The sequence below is a fragment of the Tenrec ecaudatus genome, chromosome 12 (genome assembly GCF_050624435.1).
Source record: "Tenrec ecaudatus isolate mTenEca1 chromosome 12, mTenEca1.hap1, whole genome shotgun sequence".
Taxonomy (NCBI): domain Eukaryota; kingdom Metazoa; phylum Chordata; class Mammalia; order Afrosoricida; family Tenrecidae; genus Tenrec; species Tenrec ecaudatus.
The window spans coordinates 140,726,383-140,750,509 of record NC_134541.1 but is presented as its reverse complement, the minus strand read 5'-3'; the positions used below and the strand labels follow the sequence as shown (position 1 = coordinate 140,750,509).

At 61.8% G+C, this 24,127-nt stretch overlaps 2 protein-coding genes across 7 annotated transcripts; one reads left to right on the top strand and one right to left on the bottom strand.

The window, feature by feature from the left end:
• The first annotated feature begins 1,183 nt into the window (after positions 1-1,183).
• On the top strand, positions 1,184-11,587 carry MAFK (MAF bZIP transcription factor K). Of its 4 annotated transcripts, none has more exons than XM_075527617.1 (3): positions 1,184-1,337; positions 8,027-8,106; positions 9,011-11,587. In XM_075527617.1, exons 2-3 carry the CDS (start codon positions 8,071-8,073, stop codon positions 9,446-9,448), a joined length of 474 nt encoding a protein of 157 aa, XP_075383732.1. In that variant the 5' UTR covers positions 1,184-1,337; positions 8,027-8,070; the 3' UTR covers positions 9,449-11,587. The 4 variants fall into 4 exon arrangements, with proteins under 4 accessions (XP_075383732.1, XP_075383730.1, XP_075383731.1 ...); XM_075527615.1 differs by lacking the exon at positions 1,184-1,337 and adding an exon at positions 4,089-4,260; XM_075527616.1 differs by lacking the exon at positions 1,184-1,337 and adding an exon at positions 5,849-6,174.
• TMEM184A (transmembrane protein 184A) lies at positions 10,845-20,654 on the bottom strand. Of its 3 annotated transcripts, none has more exons than XM_075527612.1 (9): positions 20,574-20,654; positions 19,597-19,809; positions 15,687-15,852; positions 14,803-14,893; positions 14,476-14,551; positions 14,291-14,382; positions 13,936-14,105; positions 13,478-13,675; positions 10,845-13,071 (listed from the first exon to the last, which is right to left on the bottom strand). In XM_075527612.1, the coding sequence occupies exons 2-9, from the start codon at positions 19,807-19,809 to the stop codon at positions 12,845-12,847; spliced, it is 1,233 nt and encodes a 410-aa protein (XP_075383727.1). In that variant the 5' UTR covers positions 20,574-20,654; the 3' UTR covers positions 10,845-12,844. The 3 variants fall into 3 exon arrangements, with proteins under 3 accessions (XP_075383727.1, XP_075383729.1, XP_075383728.1); XM_075527614.1 differs by having other exon boundaries at positions 10,845-13,068; XM_075527613.1 differs by having other exon boundaries at positions 20,499-20,575.
• Positions 20,655-24,127: the final 3,473 nt, after the last annotated feature.

Sequence of the window (24,127 nt, the reverse complement as noted above, 5' to 3'; positions counted from 1 at the left end):
GCTTCGGACACAGTGCTGGCAGGGGAAGGGGAAGCACCTTTCCCACCCCAGGGGAGGAAATCGTTCTGAAAACATCCTGTAGAGGTAGATTGGCCCTGCTTCCCCGGGCTGGCTGGAGTCACTGCTGACGCTGTGACCTAGAGGGCCAGGGGTCCCTACAAGGAAGGGCTGTGAGCCAATGGCAGGTGGGACGTCTGGGTGAACGCGCTCTCCCGGGCCAGGCCCATGGAACAAGGGTCTGCTCTCCTTCATCTGCCACCCTGCATCCCCCCTGGGCCCAGGTGCTCAAGATCTCCCGCGGACTGGCGCCCCTCGGAGCGCTGGGTGTTGGAGGAGGCGCCATGCCTGCGGTTCTGGCAGCTCTTTCCTCTCCCGCAAAGGGACACCCATTGGGAGGGCCCGCCTTCCCCTTGCGAGGCCACCCCTAGGCCCGAGGCTCAGGGTCTGCCAGCCACTGATGACTCTGATCGCGTTGTTCCCATAAAGGAGAAAGTGCTGTCGTTGCCATTCTTTGTCCAATCAGGACGTCAAAGACAGGTTTGGGGCGGGGGTCTTTGGGAAGGAGATTCCCTCTGGGGATCCTCCTGCCCGTCATCGGTTTCCTCAGACTTTGTTCCCAACACACAAATTCCAAGCATGGGGGCTTGGCGAAGGGCACAACGGGGCTGATGCATGCGCCACATCCTGCACCTGTCCCCACCTGCGCAACGCGCGCTCCCGGGCCCGGCGGGGCGGGGCGGGGCGACGGCGTGAGTGGGAGGGGCGGGGTCAGAGGCCGCGAGGGGCGTGGTCTGCTGAGAGCAGTGGGAGGGGCGGTGGGCGGGCACCGCGGTGGACACGCGCGATCCCGGAGGCGGGTCACAGCTGCGGGTCTCAGGGAACGAGCGTTCGGGCGTGGGGCGTGACCAGTGGAGGGACCGGGCCTGTGGAGAAACCGGGCCCAGGGAGGGGCGTGGCCGCGGCGCGGAGGTGGAGCGAGGGCGCGAGGGGGTGTGGTCAGGGTGGGCGGAGGGGCGCGGTCGCGCCGCGGGGACGCGCGATGCCGGAAGCGCGCCTGGCGGAGGGGCGTGGCCGCCACTGGAGGCGGGGCCGGCAGAGGGCGGGCCGGGGCGGGCGCCGCGGTGACGCGCGCCGACGCGCGATCCCGGAAGCGGGTGTCAGATGCGGGGCGGCCCGGCAGGCACGCAGGCGGCGGGCGGCGGGGGGGACTTGTTGTTCTTCGCGGAGTCGGCGCCCGTGCGCGAGGCGACGGCGGCGGCGGCGGCGGCGGCGGGGGGGACTGGGAGCGAGTGGAGAGTGAGCGGAGCGCGAGCCCGCGCCCCCCGCGCGAGGCCCAGGTGAGGCGCGGCAGGGGGCGCGGGCGGGGGCGTGGCGCGGTCCGGCCGCCGCTGAGTCATCGCTCGCTCCGCGGTCCGCGTGGCCTGGCCCGGCACCTGCAGCCAGGTGACTGCGCACCGAGACCCTGCGCGGGACTGGCGGCCACGCGGGACGGGGGCCTCCCGGGAGCCTCTCCCAGAGACCCAGAAATGGGGCCCTGCGCTTTCGGGGTCGGGGGAAGGCCCCCCAACTTTTCACTTGTCGCTCAGCCTCGGGGCCGGGGCCCCGGTAGCACTTGGAAGTGGGTCGGGGGTACCCGGAATGGGGCATCTTTTCCGGCAGTCCCACCTTCCAAGTCTGCTCCGAGGCGGAAAGACGGGGCTGGGCGGGGGTGCACACATAGCCTGCCACGTGCTGGACAGCGCCGGTGAGCTGGCCGAGGATGGGGGCGCCCGCCTCTCAGGGTGCGTGTTTACATAGATGTTTCCGCTCATAGGCCCCCTCCACTCCTCAGTCACTTCCTACCCGCGTGGGGCAGGGGAGGCACGCCGTGGCCCAGTCACTGGACAGACACCTGCTGAGGATAGAGGCTTAGCTGGAGGGGAGGCCTGGAAGATGAGGAACTGACCCTCCAGAGACACCCAGGGAGGCCTTGGGTGAAGTTTTGGGGTGCGTGCCTGTAGGAGGGGGCAGGTGCCAGCCCTGCAGAGCAGTGAGATGAGAGATCCCTGTCCAGGTGTTTGTCTTCACCTGGTTATCAGAGGCCTGGGTTCTTTCTTGTGTGACTGTCCCCGGTTCCGGAAACAAACCGTGTTCCTCTTTCGTCTTCAACGAGCCCTGGTGGTGCAGTGGTTAAACATCGGTCTACTGAGCTAAAGTGGGCCGTTCAAACCTCCCAGTGGCCTGAGAGAGACGTGGGGGTCCGTGCCCCAGATTCTGACCCAGGAGACCGGCTTGCCCTGTGGGTCACTGCATTAGAACACCCCTGCCCCCTCAGGATAGTGGCAGCCTGGTAGGTTTGTTGAGTTTCTCTGCCCAGAGCTGGGGGCTCAGCAGGTCAGTGTGGGTGCTCTACTGTCAATGGCTCTACAGAGATTTGGAGATCGGCCCCTCAGGGTCACCATTAGTCAACCTCAGGACAATTCCCTCTTCTAAGAACCTTCTCCAGGGCCTCATAGCGGGTCAGGAAATTAGATGTGAAGTCAGAGAGCTCAGGCGCGCCCCCCCCCCCCGCCCCCCATGGCTCAGTGCTTGAGTTAGGTCCACCCCAACGGAGACTGAGGGGTTTGCCCCCCTCCTGCCAGGCTGTTCTTGAGCCGGGAAGAAAATTCCCTGGTCCAGGGGTTAGCCTCTGGCCGGGTGGGACTGCTGGAGTCTCTGCTGTGTGTGTGTGTGTGTGTGTGTGTGTGTGTGTGTGATTATGTAGTCGTTGCTGCTGACAAGAGTCCACGTGCTGCTTGGGGCCAAACCCATTATTGGCTGGGCAGTCACCAGCTGCCCCTCTCACGCCCTATGGCGCTCACCCCCAGCACAGTCCCAGAGGTGGCCACTGCCAGGAGCCCAGGGACTGCCATGTGGCTCTGACTCAGTCCCCTGGCGAAATCTGTGAGGCTTGGATGCAGCAGTGGTCAGCACGAGGGACCTCGAGATAGAGCAGAGGAAGGGCTGGGGCAGGGATCTGCAGTTGTGAGGTGACCTCAAGGGGCTGACAGTGGACCCGCATAATAGGGTAAGCAGTCCCCAGCTTTCCTGGCTGTGACAACCCAGCTGCTTGCCAGGTCTCCCTCGTGGGGCTGAGGACCCCTGCATTTTGGTTCCTTTCCGAACACTAAACCACTGCGTCACTGGGCTTTGTAGGGAGGCATCTGAAGAAATGACCTCACTGCCATTGTTAGTGTGACTTCCAGTCGCCCTATAGAACAAGGAGGAGATGTCCCTGTGGGGAGCAGACAGCCTAATCTTTCTCCTGCAGAGCAGCTGGTGGTTTTGAACTGCTGATCTTGTGGTGACCGCCCCAGTGTGTTACCTCTATGCCACCAGGGCTCAACTCCAAACTCACTGCCCTCCTGTGTGTTCTGACTGCTAGTGACCCTGCAGGGCAGGGTAGAGCTGGCCCTGAGTTTCCGAGACTGTGACACTTTACGAGAGTGGAAAGCCCCCGTCTTTCTCCTGCAGAGCAGTGGGTGGTTTCAAACTGCTGACCTGTGGTTAGCGGCCTGATCGTAAGCCACCAGGGCTCATGCAGAGAGAGGGGCCTGTGCAGTCTGATGGGTGAGGTCCAGGAAGTGGCAGGCAGGGGTAGGGGTGATGATGCCACCCCTGAGGCCAGTGGTTGAGAGCAGGGAATGGGATTCACTGAAGGCTCCCTCCCTCGACGGAACCCCATCGCACTGCTCCTGAGCTGCACCCGTCCTTGTTACCGAAGAAAGTAGGCACACCAAGGCAGAGCCCCGCTGGCCAGCCCTGCCTGCCGGGGCTGAGGGCACTTGGGGAGCAGCCTGTCCTGAGCCCTCCAGCCCCTTTGGCAGTCCCAGCCAGGCTGCCGCTGGCACAGGTCACTCCTCCCGGACCACGTTTAGTCCACCACAAGGCCAGTGGTCACTCCCTGCCGGCCTCGGGAGAGCGGAAGCCACACTTGATTGTAAGTTGGGCAGCCAGTAAGTGCTCTCTGCCGTCCTCCAGGCCTGGATAGAGCCGGGTCACCAGCGCCCAGCCCTCCATGTCTGAGTCTAAAGGTTCCCAGAGTGGACTGTCTGGGCCCTGGGCCGATGGCCAGCAGGGAGAATTCCCTGCGTAGCTGCTGCCGAGCAGTAAACAGTGACTCACTGAGCCCGCCCTCCCCTGGACGACGCATGGCGTGGATATTTACTTTTGCTTTTTATACGTCACAGGCTCTCACTTCCTCTCTGGGGCAGCTTCAGGAAGTTTGGGCCCCGGGACCAGGTACAGCAGGACCTCCTGTGCGCACGTGTGTGTGTGTGTGTGTGTGTGTGTCTTTCACAGCCCTTCCCCCCTCCCCCAGGAAGCTGAAGTTCAGAGCAGTGGTTAGGGGAGGGGTGGGGCCCCAGTGTGTGCTCTGGGCCTCCGGGGGAGGGGGAGTGCCGACACAACCCCCACCACTCTCCAGTGTGGGAGCATGTGCCTGCATGCCTATTGGTCCAACCTGAGTTTGAACTGCCAGCTAGGAGTTGGGGGTGGGGTCCCCAAGCTCCCCAGTTTCCAGGTGCTCACAGTCCATCCATGGAGGGTGTCTGCTCAGGTGCTGGGGGTGGTGCAGAGGTCTTGGGGGTTTGGCAGTAGTCGAGTTTTCTGGAAGAGGTTACACTAGGATTGGGATGAGGGCAGGACAGGTCCTTGGTGCAGGCTAGCAGTTTCCCAGGGCCCAAGTCCTTCTGTCTGCCTGAGGCCTGCCGTGGAGGCCAGGGGCAGTGAGGTCACTAGCTCCTTCTAGGGGGTGGGGGCGGGTGAAGTGTTGCTGCCGTCAGCTGCCCTCCAGGAAACATCGCCTGGTCCAGCGTTCCCAGGGGCTGGTTTTCATAAGTGATCTCCAGGCCTTTCTTCCTAGTCTATCTGGAAGCTCCGCTGTGCACCAGGGGTCCTGGCCAGGAATCAAACCCATGTCCCCCGAATATTAGGCGAGAATCCTACTGCCAGCCACCACAGCCAGGGTGGTCAGCTATGGGCACAGAAGAGGGCCAGTGGGGAGGGATGCTCACTGTGGGGCCTCCCAGGGGAGGGGGAGGTAAGAGGCTGGTTAGAGTCAGCTGGGGGTGGGGGTGGTGCCCTCTGCCATTGCCAGGCAACAGCCTGAGCCAGCCGCAGTGTAACCAGGGTGATCCCACCCCTGGGACTGCCCATACAAGGTGACCCACGCTGCCAGCATCAGATGAACCGGGCGCCTAGCCCTGGGCCTGCCTCTGCTCACTCTCTGTGCTGCAAGGGGAGGGGATGTGGGCAAGACCGCCCCACTCCCTTCCCCAGACCACCTTACCCAGGGTGTTCAGGGAACACTGCTTGCCATCCGCAGGTTGGTGGAACCAACCCAAAGCTACTATGTTGAGTTTGTAGCATCCGGTTTTGAGAGTGTAGACCTCTGGCCTGGCCTGGGAGGAGCGCAGGGCTGACTTGGACTGAGTGCTCCACCCTCTGCCCCACTAGGACTTCGTGGTCCATGTTGTAGTTAAGTACCAAGCAAAATGCCACCGGTTCCATGCCAGCCCTCGCTGCTGGGTTAGCCCATGGACGTAGCCCCCATGTCTGTCCGTCTGTCTGTCGTGAGTCAGAGTCCTGCCCTCCTCCCTCCTGGCGGCATCCTGCCTCTGCTGGGGCAGGGGTAGTGTGGTGGGCCTGCCTGTCCCCAGCACCAGGAGGAGCACATGGGCCAGCTCTGTTCCTGGGCAGCCAGGAAGTGCCAGGCTGCAGGGTCCGGGCTGGAGCTACAGCCCACAGGCCGCCCTAACTCAGCTAGATAAACCTCTCCTGGGCCGAGGAGCCCGAGAAGGGTCTCGGGTCTCTTCCACATCCAGGTGAGAGGTGTCTCCGCCAGACAGGTCTGGGGGTTGAATCCACTTGTACCCTGAGAGGCGCTCCAGGCCAGGCCAGCAGCTCATGTGCTCGTCACTCTCTTACCAGAAGGCAGGAAGCCCAAGTTCTCCCCAGGGTGCCTCAGAAGACAGGCCTGCTCTGCTGCGTGCCACCGCAGGAGGGCACATCCGGCCCTGCTCACACACAGACATGAGGGGAAGACCCGTCTTTAGATCCAGCTCTCCATGCGCTTTCTGAAGCACCCTCAGGAGATGGGCGATCGAGTCCCTAGAGTGCTGCAGAGGAAAAGCCTGGCTACTGCAGAAGGCCCAGGTGGGCTTCTCCGCAGGGTCACCCCATCCCCTGGTCTCCACTGGCTCCATGGCAGTTGGTGCAGGTGCTGTGAGCCTGGGAGGGGGGTGGTCTGCCTGTGGTGGAGGGGCTCCCAGCAGGCCTGCCCCCTGGGACGCCTTTATTTCAGTGCATGGCTTTCTGGGAGAGGCTGCGACCCCCACAAGGTCCGCACCCTGCACCTGCTCTTCCCATAGCAGTGGGGATCTGACCCTTATTCAGACCCTCCTCTTGGTTGCCCTTCTTCCTGCTCCCCCCCCCCCATTCTGTCTTTTCATGGCAGTTGTGGAGTCCAGCTGAGAGCCTGGAGGGGGTGCGGTCAGTTGTGCTGACCAGGTGCTCCTCGCTATGGGAGGAGATGTGACACCCTCCCACTTGAGGAGTTTGCCTCTTCTGGTCTAGAAGTCCTCGATGGCTGAGCCATCAGACCCCCTGGGGACAGGCTATACAGGGCAGGGATAGTGAGGTGGAGCCCCATCCTGTGTGTCCTGATGACACACAGGACCTGAGCCTCCCACCACCAGCTGGTTTCCACAGCGGGGTGCATACTGCCATACTGCCCTTCCCATATGGGCTGGACTTCTGGGTGACTCTGGTGGGCTCTGGGGTGCAGAGGCCTGTGCCTTGCTGGTGGGCGGGACTGAGCAGGGGCGCCACTGGGCGGGCAGCAGGCAGCAGCTCTGTGGGAATGTTCCTCTGTAAACAGCGGTGACTCAGCGCACAGCTATGCCCAGCGTCCAGAGTGGAGCCTGCTGAGTGCTGAGAGTCACCCAGCAGTGCTGGGGAAGTTCCCAGAGCTCCTGTGGCCCCTGACCTCCGGCCCCAGGTGGCCCACCACACAGGTCCTCCCAACGGGTGGTGCTAGCCGTATAGGGTGGCCTCCCCTCCTGCCACACAGGGGGTACAGCCAGTGGAGACTGCATGTGGACAGGAGGGGGCTATGACTTCCCAGCTCCTGTCTGCAGCCCTTGTAAGACAGGGCGTGGGGGCCAGCGGGCTGGAGGCCGGGGGTGCCTGGGAGTGGTTCAGGCCCAGGACTTCACTGACCCCGGGCCAGGGAGCGGCAGGGCAAGTGGGTGTCGACAAGGATCCCCCTTTCTATAGGTCCCCAGGAGCTCTGCTAGGTCTCTGTGCACCCTAGGCCCCCCACCCCGCCACTCAGCCTCAGGTCTGTTTTGTCTGTCGACTTCAGGCACCTCTGCCAGAGGAGACCTACCATCCCTGTAGCTACTGGGCTTCTTTGTCACCATGGCGACCACAGGGGCTGGCTCTGTTCCCAAGGTCACCATGGCAACAATGGGCAGGAGGGAGCAGTGCCAGGGAGCTGGCTGGGTTTTCATGAATGATTAGAATGTATGACACAGCGCCGGCAGGGTAGCCACGGCAGGACCCAGACGGTGTCTCTGGGGCCATCTGACTCAGGCCCTGCTGCTGGCCTGGCGGCCTGGCGGTCAGGGTGGGCCTCTCTCACTGGCCTGTGGTCCTCAGGCAGTAGGGCCTAGGGTTTGACACAGCCAGCGGTCCCGTGAGGTGGGAGGTGTCCTTGGCAGTGTGGGGACTGTCCTGGGGGGCGGGGAACATGTGTGCACGTGGCTGCCCTGTTCTCCATCGAACTCCCCATGTGGTGTGGGGGTGGGGACAACAGTGGCTGTGATGAGTGTCCTCACCCCTGCTGCGGGTCATGGGGTCGGGGTGGGGCAAGGCCAGGAGGGCTGGGAGAGCTAGTCTGGTCCCGTCCCACCCCCAGAGTCAGCAGGGCCTGTGCCATCAAGGGTGGTTGAGTGGAGGCCCCAGGCTGCTGGCTAGGCTTGACCTGCCTTTGATGTTTCTCCAGGGACCAATTCTGAGCAGTTCCTTCCCAGTGACTGTGCCCGGGTTATGACGACTAATCCCAAACCCAACAAGGCGTTAAAGGTAAGGGGGCTGGGCCAGGCAGGGGTGATCATGGGTCCCTGGCCAGGGCCCCACTCAGGGAAGGCCCCTGCTGTACTGACCAGTGGGGAGTGGGCGAGGTCCAGGCAGAGAATGTGATGGGGACAAGGCCTGACTTCTGAGGTGCCCACCTCTTCTGCTGTAAGTATGGGCAACCCCCACAGTTACCTAGCAGGAAGCAGGAGCAGGGTGCCCCAGGCTCAGGTCTGCTCTATACCCAGAGCCAGCTTCCTCCTATGGCCTCTCTGGGTGGAGTGGCTGGGAGCCCTGGAGGCCATGTGTGGCATTGGGGCCAGCAGATTGGGCCCCTTGTGCCAGGAGCTGTGTTCCTGGGCTGGCAGATTGGAGGGTGGGCATAGGGCCCCCTTGTGCCAGGGGTTGTGTCCCTGGGCTGGCAGACTGGAGGGTGGGCATGGGGTCCCCTGTGCCTGGGGCTGTCACTTGGCTGGCAGGTTGCAGAGTGGGCATGGGGCCCCTTGTGCTGGGGGCTGTATCCCTGGGCTGGCAGACTGGAGGGCGGGCATGGAGCCCCTGCCTCTGCTGGAGCCACAAAGAGGATGTCCCAGCAGAGCCCACATCTGGCTTCTTCCCTGGCCTCAGGCCTGTGGGCTCTCCTTGAGCCATCACAGGGTATGACCTGACCTCCTCCCCTCCTCAGAGAGGGGAGCAGTGGGTCCAGGCTAACCAGCATCCCAGTGGGCCCTCTGCCTCTGGACACTGGGTCCCCGCCACTGTGGGCCTCAGTGCCACCAGACAGACCAGGCAGGCGCCTCTCAGCCTGCCCAGGTGCATTCAGACCCAGGCGACTTCTGGGCACCTCAGCCTGTTCACCCGCATTGGGACCTTAGGTGACTCGTGGGCCCATGTTCCCCACGTGTGCCCGCAGGTCAAGAAGGAGGCGGGTGAGAACGCGCCTGCGCTGAGCGATGATGAGTTGGTGAGCATGTCGGTGCGGGAGCTGAACCAGCACCTGCGCGGTCTCTCCAAGGAGGAGGTGACACGGCTGAAGCAGCGCCGGCGCACGCTCAAGAACCGCGGCTACGCCGCCAGCTGTCGCATTAAGCGCGTGACGCAGAAGGAGGAGCTGGAGCGGCAGCGGGTGGAGCTGCAGCGCGAGGTGGAGACGCTGGCGCGTGAGAACAGCAGCATGCGGCTGGAGCTGGATGCGCTGCGCGCCAAGTACGACGCCCTGCAGACCTTCGCGCGCACCGTGGCTGCACGCGGCCCCGTGGCGCCCTCCAAGGTGGCTGCCACCAGCGTCATCACCATCGTTAAATCAGCGGAGCTCGCTGCCCCGTCTGTGCCCTTCTCGGCTGCATCCTAGAGCCAGTGGGGTGGGGTGGGGTGGGGGTGAGGGCAGGGCTCAAAGTGCCCCTAGGTGCCCTGTGTCGGGGGAAGTGAGGTCGTAGGCCCTATGAATGCGTGTGCACTGCTGTCTCCATGCACACACATGCATGCCCACTCGTGTGCTCACACGTGCACTCACACCCACACTCAGTGTGTACACACACTCGCATACACACCTGCCCGTCATCGTCACATCTCTCCAAAAGATGCATCCTTTTTAGGCACGGGCTTGTACCTGGGCCCAAGAATGCCCTCCCTTGACCTGCATGTCCAGCCAGATCTCTCTGCGCCGCCCCTGGCAGCAGACTGCCCTGGTGGACCGGAGGGGTGGGGTGGGGTGCCTGGCTACCTCCAGGTCTTCCGGGTATGCCCCTAGGTTCCGCGGGGTGTGCCCGTGTGCACGCCCAGGGTGTTGCGGGGTGGAGGGAAGAGCGGGGGGGTTAGTGGATGTAGAGTGAGGTCCTTTGTGAGCGGAGCGTGTGCCCGTGTGCGCGCCCTGGGACTTGGGGCAGCGAACGCGTCATAATTCCTGCTGACAGAGAACGCTGGGCCCACCTTCCAAGAGCAGGCCTAGCAGGAAGAGAGAGGGTCCGGAGACCAGGCAGTGAGTGGACTGCAGGCCAGGAGGAGGGGAGTGGTCTGCAGGGTGCCACAGAGGGGTGGGGGAGGTGATTCCCGAGGCAGTGCGTGTTAGTGGGTATATGTGTGTGCGCACCCACTTGTGTGTGTATGCACAGGGGCCTGCATGTATACATGTATGCAGGTGCATGTGTACGTATGTATGCGTGCACCTGTGAGTATGCCAGTGCCTGTGTGCAAAGCCTGTCGGGGCAGTGACTAAGGATGGATGTGCCAATGTAGAGCATTCGAGGACCTGTGGGAGGGTGTGGGGGAGGGAGGGGCCAGGACATGGCTAGAGGGCGCGACCCCAGCGTCCAGACCCGACAAGATGGAAGCCTGTGCAACTTGGTGCTAATTGTTGCTGAGGCGCCCCCCCCCTTTTCCTGTCCGCAGGGGTGCTCTGGGCCCTGCGCTTCCCTGCTTAACTGGTGCTGCTGGAGCGAGGGAGTGGTAGGGCGATGGCTGGGTGAGCCGTGTGCCACACGCATGCACATGCACACACGCACGCGGAAGGGCTGGAAGACTCCACGGAGCCGCAGGCAGAGGGTTCGCCACCCCTTCCTATGGCCAGGCTCTTGCCCTGCGGCCACCCTCAAGTAAGACCCAGAAGCTGCCAGGCCTCCCTAGGGGGTCCAGCCCCCTAAGAAGAGGGCGTGGCCAGAAGTCTGGGGCTTACTAAACACACAGCCAAGTGGTCGATCCAATCCATAGCCATGGGGGGTAATCCATATTGGATATCAGTTAGGACCATGGATATATTTAAAGAGAGAAAAGAGAAATATATATATAATTATATACACATTTTATCTGACAGATTTTTCGTAACAATTTTTTTTTCAAGTTTGATACTGTAAATCTTTAGTGGAGCAGAGCTGACTTTTATGCTGGGGGCAGGGGGTGGGTGCCCTGCTCCGCCCTGGCCTCCCCAGCCCCATAGCCAGCACCCACCCCAGAAGGGCCTGCACCAGTTGGGCTTGGCCCTCAGTTCCTGGTATGGGGAGGCAGGCAGGTTTGAATATTCTCCCCTGGGGGTCACCAGCCCCTCCTGGGCGGCGGTGCTGGTGCTGGAGATGGGGGTGGGGGGGGACAACCAGAATGAGCAGACCCCCAGGGGCTGGGGGCAGCTGTCCCCCAGGACGCTGCTGCTCAGCCCAGCCAGGCTGGAAGCCGGCACACCTCACGCTTTTTCTCCCAATCATCAAACTTCTCTGTCACAATTTAATATATGGGTTTTCCTTTAATTTAAGAACAAAGGCACCAGCCTCTGACCTGTTTCTGGCCTGGGGTCCTCCTGTCCAAGGCGTCCACCCCACCCGAGGAATCGCATTTCAATATTTATTTTTGAGTTGCCCTCTGTTCTAAGTTATTTCGAGCAGTCCCCCAGGCTGGGGTGCCCGGTCGGCTGTCTGCCTCCTCGCTCCTACCGCGTTTCTTGCTGCGCGGCTGTGGGCATGGCCACTTTTCTACCTTGGCAATAAAGCTTTCTGGTTCCAGAGCCTCTGCTGCCTCAGTGTCCCAGGGACAGGGTGCACCTGTGGCGGGACCCCTGCAACAGGTTCCCCTGGGCCCAGCCTCGGGGAGCACAAGTATCGATGGTACCATTTCACAGGAGGGCACACAGGGCCCCTCCCGGTGGGGGGGTGTCTGTCCACTTGACCACTTATCCCAAGCTGGGATCCAGAGCAGGGCCAGGCAGCCAGGGCTGGCCTCCTATCCCTCTAGTGTGGCCCCAGACCTCCCAGGGAGCTATGTGTAGGTACAGGGCAGGCATTTGGGGGTCTGCCAGCTGTGGAAGGTGTGATAAGTGGGGTGGGGTAGGAGCAATACCCAGCTGGGTGTGGGGAGGAAGCTTGGCCAGTCTTATCAGACACCCCAGACTGGCCCACCCCGCCAGAGGTGCTAGATTTGAGTTTAGGGGAATGACCCTGTTGGGCAGTTCTGGACCCTGGGACCCTGACCTCCCCTCATTCCCTGGGGTCATGGGAATGGGCAGCAGGGCTGTGGGGAGGGGCTCTCGTCCCTGGTCCCCCACTGACACCCTGTCCCAACTCCGAAGCCAGCCACTGCTCTTCTGTGCCCCCTTACTGTGGGGTTCCCATGCACTCTCCCTGGGCATCACAGGGTGGGGCAGGGGCTGGAAGCAAAAGTCCTAACTTGTTTGCTGCTCAGGGCAGTGTCACCCCTTGCTGACTCCCCCCTCATAACGCCAAGCTGAAGTGGGGCCTGCCCTCCCCCAGACCCAGTGCCCCAGGCAGTCCCCACTAGCCTCAGACACCAACTCCCCAGCAGGACTGGGTTCCTGCAGGAAGCAGAGTACATTGGTCACCCACTAGCCCAGCTGTCCATAGGGAGTCTGCTCAACCCCAGGTGGGGGCAGCCGGAGCTCATCCAGGGTCACAGTGGGCCAACATCCAGCCCCACCCTCCGGGAGGGGCCTGCACCTTGGGGATCTCCGTCCTCTGCAGCTGCCCAGCCAAGTCCGTCTGTCCTTGTCTACCACTTGTTCCAGTCCCACCCAACAGAAGAGGCAGCCAGCACTCAGCTCCTCTGCAGGGGTCAGCTGGGTGCCGTGGGCAGAACAGAGGCTAGGGCAGCTCTCGCCCCTTTGGTGGCTCCTGGTGCTGACAGCAGGAAGCAAGGGGGCACCCAGAGGACGAACCTGCTCGGCCACCTCTCCAGGCTGGGGTCTGGCTCTCAGGGCTGGAGGTAGGCTTGGAAGCAAGTCTTTGGCAAGAGGGGGGCTGGGGCTCCCCTAGAGCTCATCAGTGGGGATCAGCATTGTCTTCTCCAGACTGCGGCCCCTCCTGCCCCTGCCCCCCGCACCTGCATGGGGGCCAGGCCCTGGGGGCTCTTGCGTGGCCTGTTGGGTGTATTGCTGGTAGGCTGGTGAGAAGTTGTGTACCGCATCTTGCATGATGTCCTGGGGGCTTATGGTCTCCTTGAGGCCACTGGAGAGGCTCTGCATGGGGGCCGGGGCTGCTGCAGGCAGGAGGGCACATTATGGGTGGGCAGCCACTGCCCTCACTGTGTTGGGAGCCCCAACGACCCCAGCTGCTCAGACTTTGGCCACTCACCGACCTGACTGCCAGCCCCACCATTCAGCCTAACTGGCCCTGCATGGCAGACGGTCCAAGCTGCCTGTCAGGGGCTCTTGTGCCTCTGACCCCTCCTCACTGCCAACCCCAGTTCACACTGTCACGGAGAGGGCCGTGACCTCAGTCTCCCCCTCCCCCCCACACCCTCCACTGTGGAAAGCCACCAGGGTGCCTGGCAGGTTTCCTCTGGTCATGGGTGCTGGGTACCCTACAGGAGACCAGGTGCCAAGGAGGGTGGGCACGAGTGCCTATCACAGGCCCCTGGCTCCGACGCCCTCCCAGCCATGTACCTGGCGAGTTCTCCAGCTTCTCCGAGTACACCTGGCAGGTGAAGGCATAGCGCAGTGCTAGGGCTGCGAAAAACATCTCAATGCAGATGAGGAAGTTCTGGTAGGCGGCGGCCAGCGTACCTGCACCCACGCGGCTTCCATCGATGGCCTGTACCTCAGGGATGACCTCGAACTTCTCCAGGATGGCCAGCAGCAGTCCTGGGCAAGGGCGGTCATTGGCAGGAGGCAGGTCTGGCAGTGACCCACCACTCCCCTGGGTGACACTGCTAGCGCTCAATGGACAGGTGCCTGCAGCCTGCCCAGAACGCACCCTCCTCCCCTAAGCCGGCCTGTAGCCTTCCCCTTTTCAAGCGAGGGGACACGGCCAGGCGTCCCCGCACTCAACCCCGGTCAGGTCGCATCCCCTCCTCCATACTAGGCAGGCGTTGGGGGACCCCGGCCCCGCCCCGCACACCCACCCTGCCAGAAGGAGAGGAAGATGATGGCTTTGATGGTGAGGAACTTCAGAACGGGTTCAAAGGGCCGTAGCAGCTCCCGGGTGGCCGAGTAGAAGAGAAAGAGCGCGTAGAGCGCCAGGCTGACGGACACGTTGTAGACCAGCGTGATGTAAAGGTAGCCGCTGCGGATGCTGCAGGGCAGGTGGCGCTCAGGGGCCTCCGTGCGGTGCCAGGTGCCCCCGGGTGCCTCTCCTTTCAGGTGGCCACGCCTCACCGCCCTGATCCCACCCCCTAAGTGCTACCCCCACCTCCAAGTCAGATGGCCACGCCCCACAGCCCTCCCCACACCCCACACCGTGACCCCCCAGGGCCGTACTTGAAGTCCCCATCGTTGTATTTGCCAAAGGCCTGCAGGACGATGGTGAGGGCGGCCATGGCAGGCTTCACGATGCAGAACTGCAGGGTGGCCTGGGGGCAGGGGGCGGGGCGGTGAGGGTGGGTCCAGGGGTGGGCAGCAGGGGGTGGGGCCTCTCCCCAGGCAGGCAAGGCTGGGTGGCTCACCTGCTTGCAGAAGCGCAGGAAGCTGATGGAGTAGGAGCAGCCCCGCAGGCAGCAGGTGCTGTGGATGCAGCTGGACCTGCGGGCGGGCTGGCCTGAGTGGGGCTGGGGCAGGATGCCCGACCTCGACTGGCTCCGTGTGAAGGGCTGAGCTGATATCAGACCCCATCCCCTGGCCCTACCCCCTGCACAGGAAGCCTGATGGGGCTCAGTGGAATCCTAGCCCTGACCCTTCCCCATTGGAGGGCCCTAGGTGGGCCCAGCAGGGCTTGGTGGGTGCCTGCTGCCACCGTTTCCCTCCCCCGCTCCCCCCCCCCCTGCCGTCCTCACTGGATGGGCTTCCCCCGGATCTCAGCCATGATGGCGCTCTCGCCGCCCAGGTACTGGAAGCACAGGCTCAGGAAGCTGTAAATGACGAAGGCTGGGGCGGGGTGCAGGGGGGGTGTGCAGCTCAGGGTCAGGCTCACCCATGGGCAGCAGCACCCCAAGAGGAGGTCCCTACCAGGCCCGTGGGGAACCAATTTCCTGGAAGGAAAACAGGGTAGAGGAGGGTGTGTCTGGATGCAGGACCCTTCCACTAGCTTGCTGGGCACTGCCTCTGGGGTGGCTCTCAGAACTCCAGCCAGTCCAGGGCCCCACAGTCCCACACCCGGGCCTGTGGACAGCCTGCCTGTAACCCTTCCCCCTCCAAATGCCACTGGGGCTGTCGGGGTTCCTGCCACCAGGGCAGCCTGTCTAGAGTAAGGTGACCAGACATCCCGATTTTTAACAATTTTTCCCGCGTCCCGTGGCATTTTTAAAAAGTTCTGATGTTTCAAAAGAATGCACAAGCTAGGGTATATGGTTTTTGGCTGCCATGTGGCTATTTCACCAGGATATGAGTTTTATCAATTGTTTCCTGCTTTACCAATGTTAAAATCTGGTCACCTTAGTAGAGGCATGCAGTGTGGGGTGCTCCAGCACACAAAACACAAACCAACCCAAATGAGCCCTGACTCTGACCCTCAGCGACCCTGCAGGGCAGAGAAGCTTCAGGGCTGTAACTTTTGAGGGAAGCACACAGCCTCAACATTCTCCCACAGAGGGACCAGTGGGTTTGAACAGCCCACCTCTGGTTCGAAGCGAGTGCTTCACCCCCGCCCCGCCCCCAACGGGGGCAGGGAGGCATGCCCAGGAGTGAAGGTAAGGCCTCCCCTGGGGCCCTGCTGGCTCACCTTCATAGCAGTCCCGCACGGAGTCGAAGTAGACATAGTACTGGTGGTCCCCCAGGAGGAGCAGGCTGAGCCAAGAGTCCACTGCGTAGATGGGCACGATGAAGAGCAGGCGGATGATGTAGCGCTGCTCATGGGGGACGGTATAGGAGCGCAGGTGCAGGTAGATCTGGCAGGGTGGGTGGGGTGGGGGGAAGAGCCCAGAGTATGAGGGGAGAGGGGCAGGGAGCCCTCTTCCTGGACCTCTGCCTTTTATGTTGTCGGATCTGTCAACTCAACTCTGAACTGCCCCAGGGAGGGCTACAGGCTGCTGTCTGGACAGGTTGGGTGGCCAGGCCTTTCTCCCAAGGAACGCACCACTGGGTATGTCTGGCACCAACCTTTCTGTCAGCAGCCGAACGTAACCTCTCCCAGCGCATTCGTATGTCTGGACATTCCAAACAAACCCACTGTCATCCAGTACTTTCCGACACATGGCACCCCCCGGAACCTGGGAGTATGCCCCTGTGGCCTTCCGAGACGGTTTCCGTGAGTGGGAAGCTTCGTCTCTCCTACAACGCCCCCAGGGTGTGTGTGTGTGTGTGTGTGTGTGTGTGTGTGTGTGTGTAACGAAGCCCACTCCCATTGATACTGACTCATAGCAACCCTACAGGACAGAGTAGAACTGTTCCTATAGGTATCGAAGGCTAACTCTTTAATTTTTAATTAAAAGATCATTTTATTGGGGGCTCTTACAGCTCTTATCACAACCCATACATCAATTGTATCAAGTGTATTTGTACATATGTGGCCATCATTATTTTCTAGACATTTACTTTCTATTGAGCCCTCAGGGTGCACATAGATGTGCATGTGTTTGTATTATGTGTGTATCAGTGTGTGTATACATGCAAGCATATTGTATTTGTATATGTGTATATATGTTTGTGGTGTGTTGCATGTATGTATATGTATATATTGTGTATGTATGCTTGTGTGCATGTATACACATGTGTATGTGTATGCATATAGTTTTTGTATGTGTATGTGTATAAAACCAAGCCCACTGCTATCAATATCTAATCATAGCAACTCTATAGGACAGGGTAGAACTATCTGTGGGTTTCTGAGACACATTCTTTTTTTTTTTTTATTTGTTACCTTTGCTAGAGAAACTGTAACTCTTTACAGAAAGCCCCGCCTTTCTCCCATACTACACCCACAGGGCTCATATGCATATGTATACACACACACAAACATACACACAGGGCTCATATATATAATGTATACACACACACACACATATAACTAAACCCATTGCCTCTATTCTCACCCTCGCCTCCTGGAGCCCCCCCCCCTCCGATGGAAGGAAGCACTGAGGGCTGGCCCGGCACCCTCCCCAGGGGTGTTGTCATCCTTAAGGCTTTCATAGGCTGACTGGAAAGAGATCTCCAGACCTTTCTTCCTAGTCTCATAGTCTGTTAGCCTTGCAGACATGGTTCATCATCACAGCCACACAAGCCTTCCAGGAGGGCCAGGCGGGCTGTGTCTGAGGTGCCCCGGCCAGGACTGGAACGTGCTCTCCCTTGTGGAGGGAATTCGACCCCAGAACCACTGCTCCCGGGAAGAGAGAATAATTGTGTGTTTTTCTGTTTTGGGTTTTCTGCTTTTGTTTTGTTTTGTTTCATAAAGGCCTCCTTTGGGCATGAAACAGAGCCTGTTCTTAAACTAGGTCTGACTCCTTCATTCATTCAACAGAACCTTCCAGGGTCTGCTAAGGGCCAGACCCTGGGGGGAGAGAGAGACCCACCACGGCCTGGAGAAGGGCACAGCTCTCTGAGAGCGATTTGGCACCTCAGCATGTGGGGTGAGAAAGGGCACACCCTTGGGCCCTCCTCTGGCCCTGCCCCATGGAAGCAGAACTTATGCAGCAAGAACAGTGGGGTGTGTGCAAGGCTGTCCCCACAGCCACACAGGGCAGGGCTCCAGGGCCCCAAGGTCAGAACCAGCCCAAAGGATGCCCAGGAGACCACCTTTTTCGTTCAGCCTGTAAAAAAGATGCTGGATGAATTAGAAGGGAAAGTACTGTGAAGGGAATGAAGCGGCGATGAGCCAAGGCAAGGGAGGTGGGGCAGGTGCGGGCAAGCCACAGGTAAGGCAGGTGGGCACTGCTGCATTCTCAAGAAAGCACACCTGACCTGCGCTCAGACACTCGGCAGACTGCTGGGCCCAGGGGGAGTGGGAGGTGAGTGGGGCAACTCGGGTCTTATTAGAGAAAGCGGGGGGGGGGGCAGCTTTGCATACACATTTGCACGTGCTACAAATACATCCAGGAGTCCTGCTGGCAGGGGGTACACGTCGGGCTGCGGTCGCAAGGCCAGTGGTTCAAAACCACCAGCTGCTCCTTTGGAGAAAGACTTTCAGCCTTGGAAAGAGTTAGCATCTTGGAAAGGAACCCACAGCAGCAGTTCTACCCTGTACCCTGTAAACCTTTCTACAAAGTCAGCTCTCTAAGAGGAAGGGGGGGCGGCATGTGGAAGGAAGGCTTCCTGGCGGAGGTGGGTGGGTGCTGTGTGGACCTGCCCCTGGGCACCAAGTGGGGGCACCGGTGACTTCTTATCAGTGCTCACTCCTGGCAGGAGTGGTGGGTGGGGGATGCAGGGTGCCCGAGTCAGCAGACCTGGGCTGACTCTGCCCAGCTGGGCAACCTTGGTCTGCCACTGTGTTCTCCTAACTTGGTTGCCCATCTGGGAAGGGCAGGTTTGGGCCTCTCTGTCCCTTTTAGAGCCCTGGTGGTGGAGCAGGTCACCACAGCGCGTTGGGTTTGGCTTTTGCTGTTCCTTTTGGCTCTAACTGGGTGTTGAGTCAGGAGCTGCGTACCCTATGGGGGGCCTGGCAGTGGGTGGGGTGGGGTGGGAGGGGCTGGAGGGGAGGATCTGAAGGCCAGAGGGTCTCCATCAGCCCTCTCCACACTGGGCAGGAAGCAGGCCACACACACCTGTGCATGCGCGCACACACACATGCACTCACAGCTGGCCCCCAGAACTTCAGAAGTCAGTGCTAAACACTTGGAGAGACCGAGTCCCCTCCCCACTGCCTCAGACCCACTCCAGAAGACCCCAGGAGGGGACGTTTCCAGGCTGCTGTCTTTAAAGGAGCTGCTGTGGTCTCACCCCTGACCCCTCAGTGAGTAGCTGAGAGTCCAACAGGTTCTACACCAGGGTGCTGGCCCAGCCCTGGGCTCCTCCAAGCCAAGTCTGCACCAGCCCCGCACCACCGCCTCCCCAGCCCAAGGCCTGCGTCCCCTGCAAACACAGATGCACCGGCCACCCGCCTTGCAGGCTGACCTGTGAGAGGTTTCAGGGTGGCCAGACAGGACTCAGTCCACCAGGAAGGGCTGTCCCGCCATCTGCCCCTTTGTACACTTTGGTGTTGCTCCCGTATTCAGGTGGTTCGAGGCCACCTGGGCACACCCCACTCAGCAGCGGGAGACTGTTACTGAGGGGGTATCTGAGTGTAACCCCCAGACTCCTGCCTGGCCATGGTCAGCACCGTCTGTCCATCTCACTGTCCCCCACATGGGTAGTTGCTCCTTCTACCTTTGTTGATGCCACCTGGCCCTCAGGAGAGTGGGGAGCTGTCTCCCCACTTGGAGGCCACTCCAGGGCTGGGGTTCGGAGAGGCTCAAGCCTACTGGAGCCAAGCAGGGACCCTGCTTACCACTGAGGGGGCCCAGGCTCTGCAGGGGCGCAGTGTCCCTGCAGAGAAAAGGCTCTGTTCTCCTGACCATGTGGGCTGCAGGGCCCCGCCCAGGTTCCCATCAGTGAAATGGACACAAGTGCCCACAGACCCCTCCACACTCAGGCCCCATGCTTCTGAGAAAGTCCCCTCCTCTGAGCTGGGCCTCCAGACGTCTCCAGGTAGGGCAGCTTACCTGGTGGCAGGTGAGTGCCAGGGCGGCCCACACAAAGATGCCTGAGATGCCTCGGGCCAGTGAGGTGGTCAGGAAGAGCTTGGGGGCCCCCTGGGAGCTGTTTCCTATGGGATCCATGTGTGGCCTGGCAGGCGTGGCCAGTGGGATGCTGGGCTGTGGCCAGGTGGATGATGCCAGGGTGATAGCCGTGCCTGGGACGGAGGCGTTACTCATCTGCAGAAGGCCAAGGTGCAGTCTGCAGCAGGAAGCAGCCAGGGAGGGGGGGAGGGGGGAACCAGGGAAGAGAGGCAGAGATAGAAGGGGGCGGGCACGCCTGGCAGATGGGTCTTCGGCCTGGCAGGGGGTGGAGTCTCTGCCTAGGTCCCTGTCCACACCCCCTGGACACCCCCTTCCATGGGCATTTGGGTCTGGCCAATCCAGCCCCTCTGACTTCACGGGGAGCAGGGGAGGGGCCCAGCCTACAGGGACCCCCAACTCCACAGCGCAGCCCTGGGGCCCTCCTTCCCTTCCCAGGTCCCTGCCTCAGCTTCCCCTCATCTCCGGATGCTCCTCGAGTGGGTTGTGGAGGCCCATGTAATCAGGGCTGGCGTCAAGGCAAATCGCCAGGACTTTTGTCCATGACACCTCAGTGTGGAGTCTCCCTGCCAGGCTTGCCATGAGCCACCGAGTGCTGCGTGTGCGCCCCCCAGGGACCCAGAGGCCACTTTTGAGGGGCCAGAGATGGTCCTCATGCTCTGCCCGCCCCGTAGGGTCCAGGGAGTGGCCCAGATGGGCACAGCCCACAGCAGCAGACAGAAGCCAGCTCACCCTCATGTCCAGCCTCCGCCTCTCCCATAGCTCCCTGGGAGTCTGGGTCTACTGCCTGGCCAGCCCCAGGCCACCTGTCCTTGGCACTAACTCACCACGTCCCTCTCTCAGACTCTCAGCCCAGTCTCTGTGGCCTCCTTCCTCCCTGTGTCGTCCAGGGCTGCACCTACCTCCACAGGCAGGAAGCTCTCTGGTTTGCCTCAGAGGCCAGGCCTCCCGGGGAGGTTGACTGGGCATTCACTGGCCACGTGGCTCACCGCAGCTGCTCCCCACCTTCTGGGGGTGGGGCTCCTGTCAGGCCTGGGGCGGGGCTTAGGCCGCCCCACCTCCCACAAAGCCCACCTGCGCTCCGCCTACGGTGGTACTGCTGGGCCAAGGGGCAGGGCCCAGGAGAAGGCGGAGTCTGGGGAGCCAGGCTCTCCCTTGTGAACACTATCCCTCCTGGCGGCCTGCTTAGAGGCAGCTGGCTCCCAGGAACCAGCTGGTCCTCAGGTGTTCCCACCTGCCTGGGCCCCAGAGCCAGGTGTTGGGATGAGGACGGGGGCGGGGGGGGGGCGGGGAGGGGGGCTCACTTAGTCCTGGCCCCCAGCTGGGGGCCTGCGGGGGACCTGGAATGGTCTCTTGGCAGTGAAGACATGTGGAAGTGGGCCGAGTTGGGAGGACGGTCCAGATTGTGCCTGCCCAGCAGCCCTGCCGAGCTGAAGCTGGGGAGGCAGGGCGGGCAGGAGAGCAGGCAGCAGGGAGGGAGCTGCAGAACTAATGTTGCAAAGCTGTGGTGGCGAGTTCGTGCTGGAAGTTCCCTCCCAGCCCAGCTTTTAAAGCAACAGCTGAGCGGTCACTTCTCTTGTGTGGATTCCCCTCATTACAGAGCAGCTGGAGCTCAGGACCCAATGGAGGCCTGAGAGCACTGCTCTCCTTTTGGGGGTGGGCTGAAGGGCAGGTGCCTAGGCTGGAGGGATCCTGCCGGGGTGTGGGGCGAGAGATGGGCGGAAAGGTGCTGAGCTTGGCTGGGGCCTGGCCGTGGGGGACAGGGCCTCCATGCTGGGTTGACAAATTGTCTGTCGGACCTGGGACCCCGGGCCTCTGCAGCCACCCCTGCCCCCAGAGCCCAGCCACGAGGGCAGTGCGGGCACAGACTTCAAGGGCTAGCTCTGCCTGTGACAGACCTGTCCCCAAGCACTGACCCAGGGGTCTCCACCCAGGGGGTCTTGGCTGGAAGGCCTGCTCCCGAGTGACAGGTGGAACCCCCAGTATGGGGATGCTCCCCAGTGTGCCCAGCCTCCCTGCATCTATGGCAGAGAGGATGCAGCCCACAGGTCCTTGTCCCCAGAGAAAGCCACATGGCCTCAGGGACACCAGCCTGCTGGAGCCAAGCCCTCCGAGTCCTGCTCAGGTCCCTGGAGCCAACACAGGAGCCGACACTCCTCTGAGAACGGCACGTCCTTGGCTTGAAGCCCAGTCCCCACTCTCTCCAAAGCTGCCTCCTTTTCCTTCAGCTCAGCTGGGCGTCACCTCCCTGGCCCCACAGCCCCGCGGAAGTGTCCCAGAAATTCCCTCACCCACCTTGAGAGCCTTCATGCCCTCTGCACAGTGGGGGGAAGGGACACCTCATCAGGTGGGGCAGGGGGCCGTGTCCCTACCTTCTGAGGGGTCTTTTCCTTGTGCTGCGGGCCCAGGGCTAGCAGGGTGCCCCCAGCCTCACCCCCAGCACTGCTTATGTCATCACAGCACTTGCTCCTTTCTCACCCCCGCTCCCGGCGTCTCCCCCCAGCCACCCTCTGGGATGATTACTGAGGGGCCGAGGGTGCCCCAGTCCCCTCCCACTCCCCACCCCACACACATCTATAGGCCTTCTCTCCCGGCTTGAGCAGGGCCAGGGCCAGATGAAGACTGAGTGCCCCCAGCCTGGGATGTACCCCCACCCCTATGGGTGACAGGCCTATGCCTCCACCAGGCAGCTGCTTCCTACCCTCCTTGAGGGGCCCTGATATGGACACTGGCTAGGTGGGCAACCCTGTCCCCTGCACCAGGTCCCAGACCCCAAGGAGAAGGGGGCTTTGGGGGGTATCACTGGGCCCTAGCCCTGTGGCTCCTGTATGTCTCTCGAGCAAGTCAGAAGGGAAGGTGTGAAGGTGGGGGGTCTCTGGTGTCCCAGTTCTCCCCTGGGAGGCCCCTGTGTGTGGCCCTGCCTGGCTGGCCCGGCCCTGACAGGGAGCCAATTAGGCACAATGGACAAAGGTCTGGCCCAAAGGACACAGGGCTTGGCCCCCAGGGACCCTGCTTGGCCGGGTGTGGCCTCCATCCTGAACCCTGCCACGGCTCTTGCCAGCTCAGGGGAGGTGGCCGCCGGCTGGGCTGACCCCAGCAGACGAGCCCCACCCACCTGGACCAGGCTCTGACTCTTGCTGACTGCGGCCCAGGTGGCTGCCTGCTCCTGGCAGGTCCCAGCAACCGGCAGGTGTCCCAGAGAGCTCACTGTGTGGGTGGGGAGAGCGCGAGCCAGCCCAGCCAGTTCCACCGATGCCCTCACCCAGGCTGGCCCTGCCTCTCTGCCCCTGACCTGCCCAGCCTCACCGTGCTCTGTCCAACCTGGAACCAGACCCTCTCCTGCTCTGTGTCCCTAGAACAGGGAGAGTCTGGAGGGGCAGAAGGGACAGGAACCCTGACACCCCCCTTAGTCAGGTGCCAAAGACCCTTACCTGTTGAGACCTTCACCTGCTGGGATGTTCACCTGCTGGGACCCTTACCTGCTGAGCCCCTCACCTGCCAGGATCCTCACCCATGGGGCCCCTCACCTGCCAGACCCTTCATCGGCCTGCTGTGCAGTGGCCACTAGTCTACCTGATGCCTCCACGTGTACTTGGAATACCTCGTGGGCCCAGTATGGGGGACAGGCAGGAGCCATGGTCTGCCGGGGCCCTGCAGGAGGTAAGGGCGGGTCCTGAGTTAGGGGAAAGTAGCTGGGCTGTGGGGAGAGGACTACAAGGCCTGGGTGACCAGAGTTAGCTGCCCATTCTATATCTTCTACCTCTTCCAGGGGCCTTTTCTCACTCCTCTGCCCCAACCCCACCAGGCTCAAAGTGGGTGGAGGGAATCCCCCCCCACAGAGCATCATGCCCTAGACTCTGGCCCCTGCTGTGATGCCAACCCCCCTGAGCCCCTGGCTGGAGGGGGCTTTCCCAGAGCTTGCTTCCGCACCACCCTGGTGTGAATTCCTATCAGTCCCATAGAAAGCCATTCAGTGGATGCTGTGCACCTCACCAGGGAACCAGAGATCACCTCTGGGGGGCAGAGATTGTCCTCAAGCAATGTCTGAGAAGTTGGGGAACCCCCTTTTGCCCTACCTACCCGGTGGGGCCTGGGGAGTGGCCCAGATGGGCACTGCCCACAGCAGCAGATGGAAGGAAGACAGCTTATCCCTACATCTGGCCTCTCTGTCCACATCCACAGGCTCCCTGGGAACCTGACTCTGTCCCCTGCCTAGCCAGTCCCAGGACACCAGTCCTTGGGGCCCTCAGCCTGGTCCAGCCTCCTCCCACCAGCAGCCAGACCAGAGGGGTGGTGCTGCCCACCCATGGCCACACTGGAGAGGACATGCACTGGCCAGCATGGACTCAGAGCTGGGTGGGTAGCAGGGCAGGGTTCTGGGCCACAGAGCCAGGCTGGACCTTGGCTCTGGTCACTCGCTGAGCCCATGACCTTGAGCCTGTTTCCCAGGATCCTG

Excerpts from the sequence above, each read along its gene's own strand:
- MAFK (XM_075527615.1), top strand. The coding sequence starts at position 4,170 with ATGGCGTGGATATTTACTTTTGCTTTTTATACGTCACAGGCTCTCACT. Across the intron at positions 4,261-8,026 it reads AGTTTGGGCCCCGGGACCAG|GGACCAATTCTGAGCAGTTC; the intron begins GTACAGCAGGAC and ends ATGTTTCTCCAG. Across the intron at positions 8,107-9,010 it reads AACCCAACAAGGCGTTAAAG|GTCAAGAAGGAGGCGGGTGA; the intron begins GTAAGGGGGCTG and ends GTGTGCCCGCAG.
- TMEM184A (XM_075527612.1), bottom strand. The coding sequence starts at position 19,809 with ATGAGTAACGCCTCCGTCCCAGGCACGGCTATCACCCTGGCATCATCC. Across the intron at positions 13,676-13,935 it reads CTTCCTCTCCTTCTGGCAGG|GACTGCTGCTGGCCATCCTG; the intron begins GTGGGTGTGCGG and ends GCCCTTGCCCAG. Across the intron at positions 13,072-13,477 it reads GAAGCTGGAGAACTCGCCAG|CAGCCCCGGCCCCCATGCAG; the intron begins GTACATGGCTGG and ends TCCTGCCTGCAG.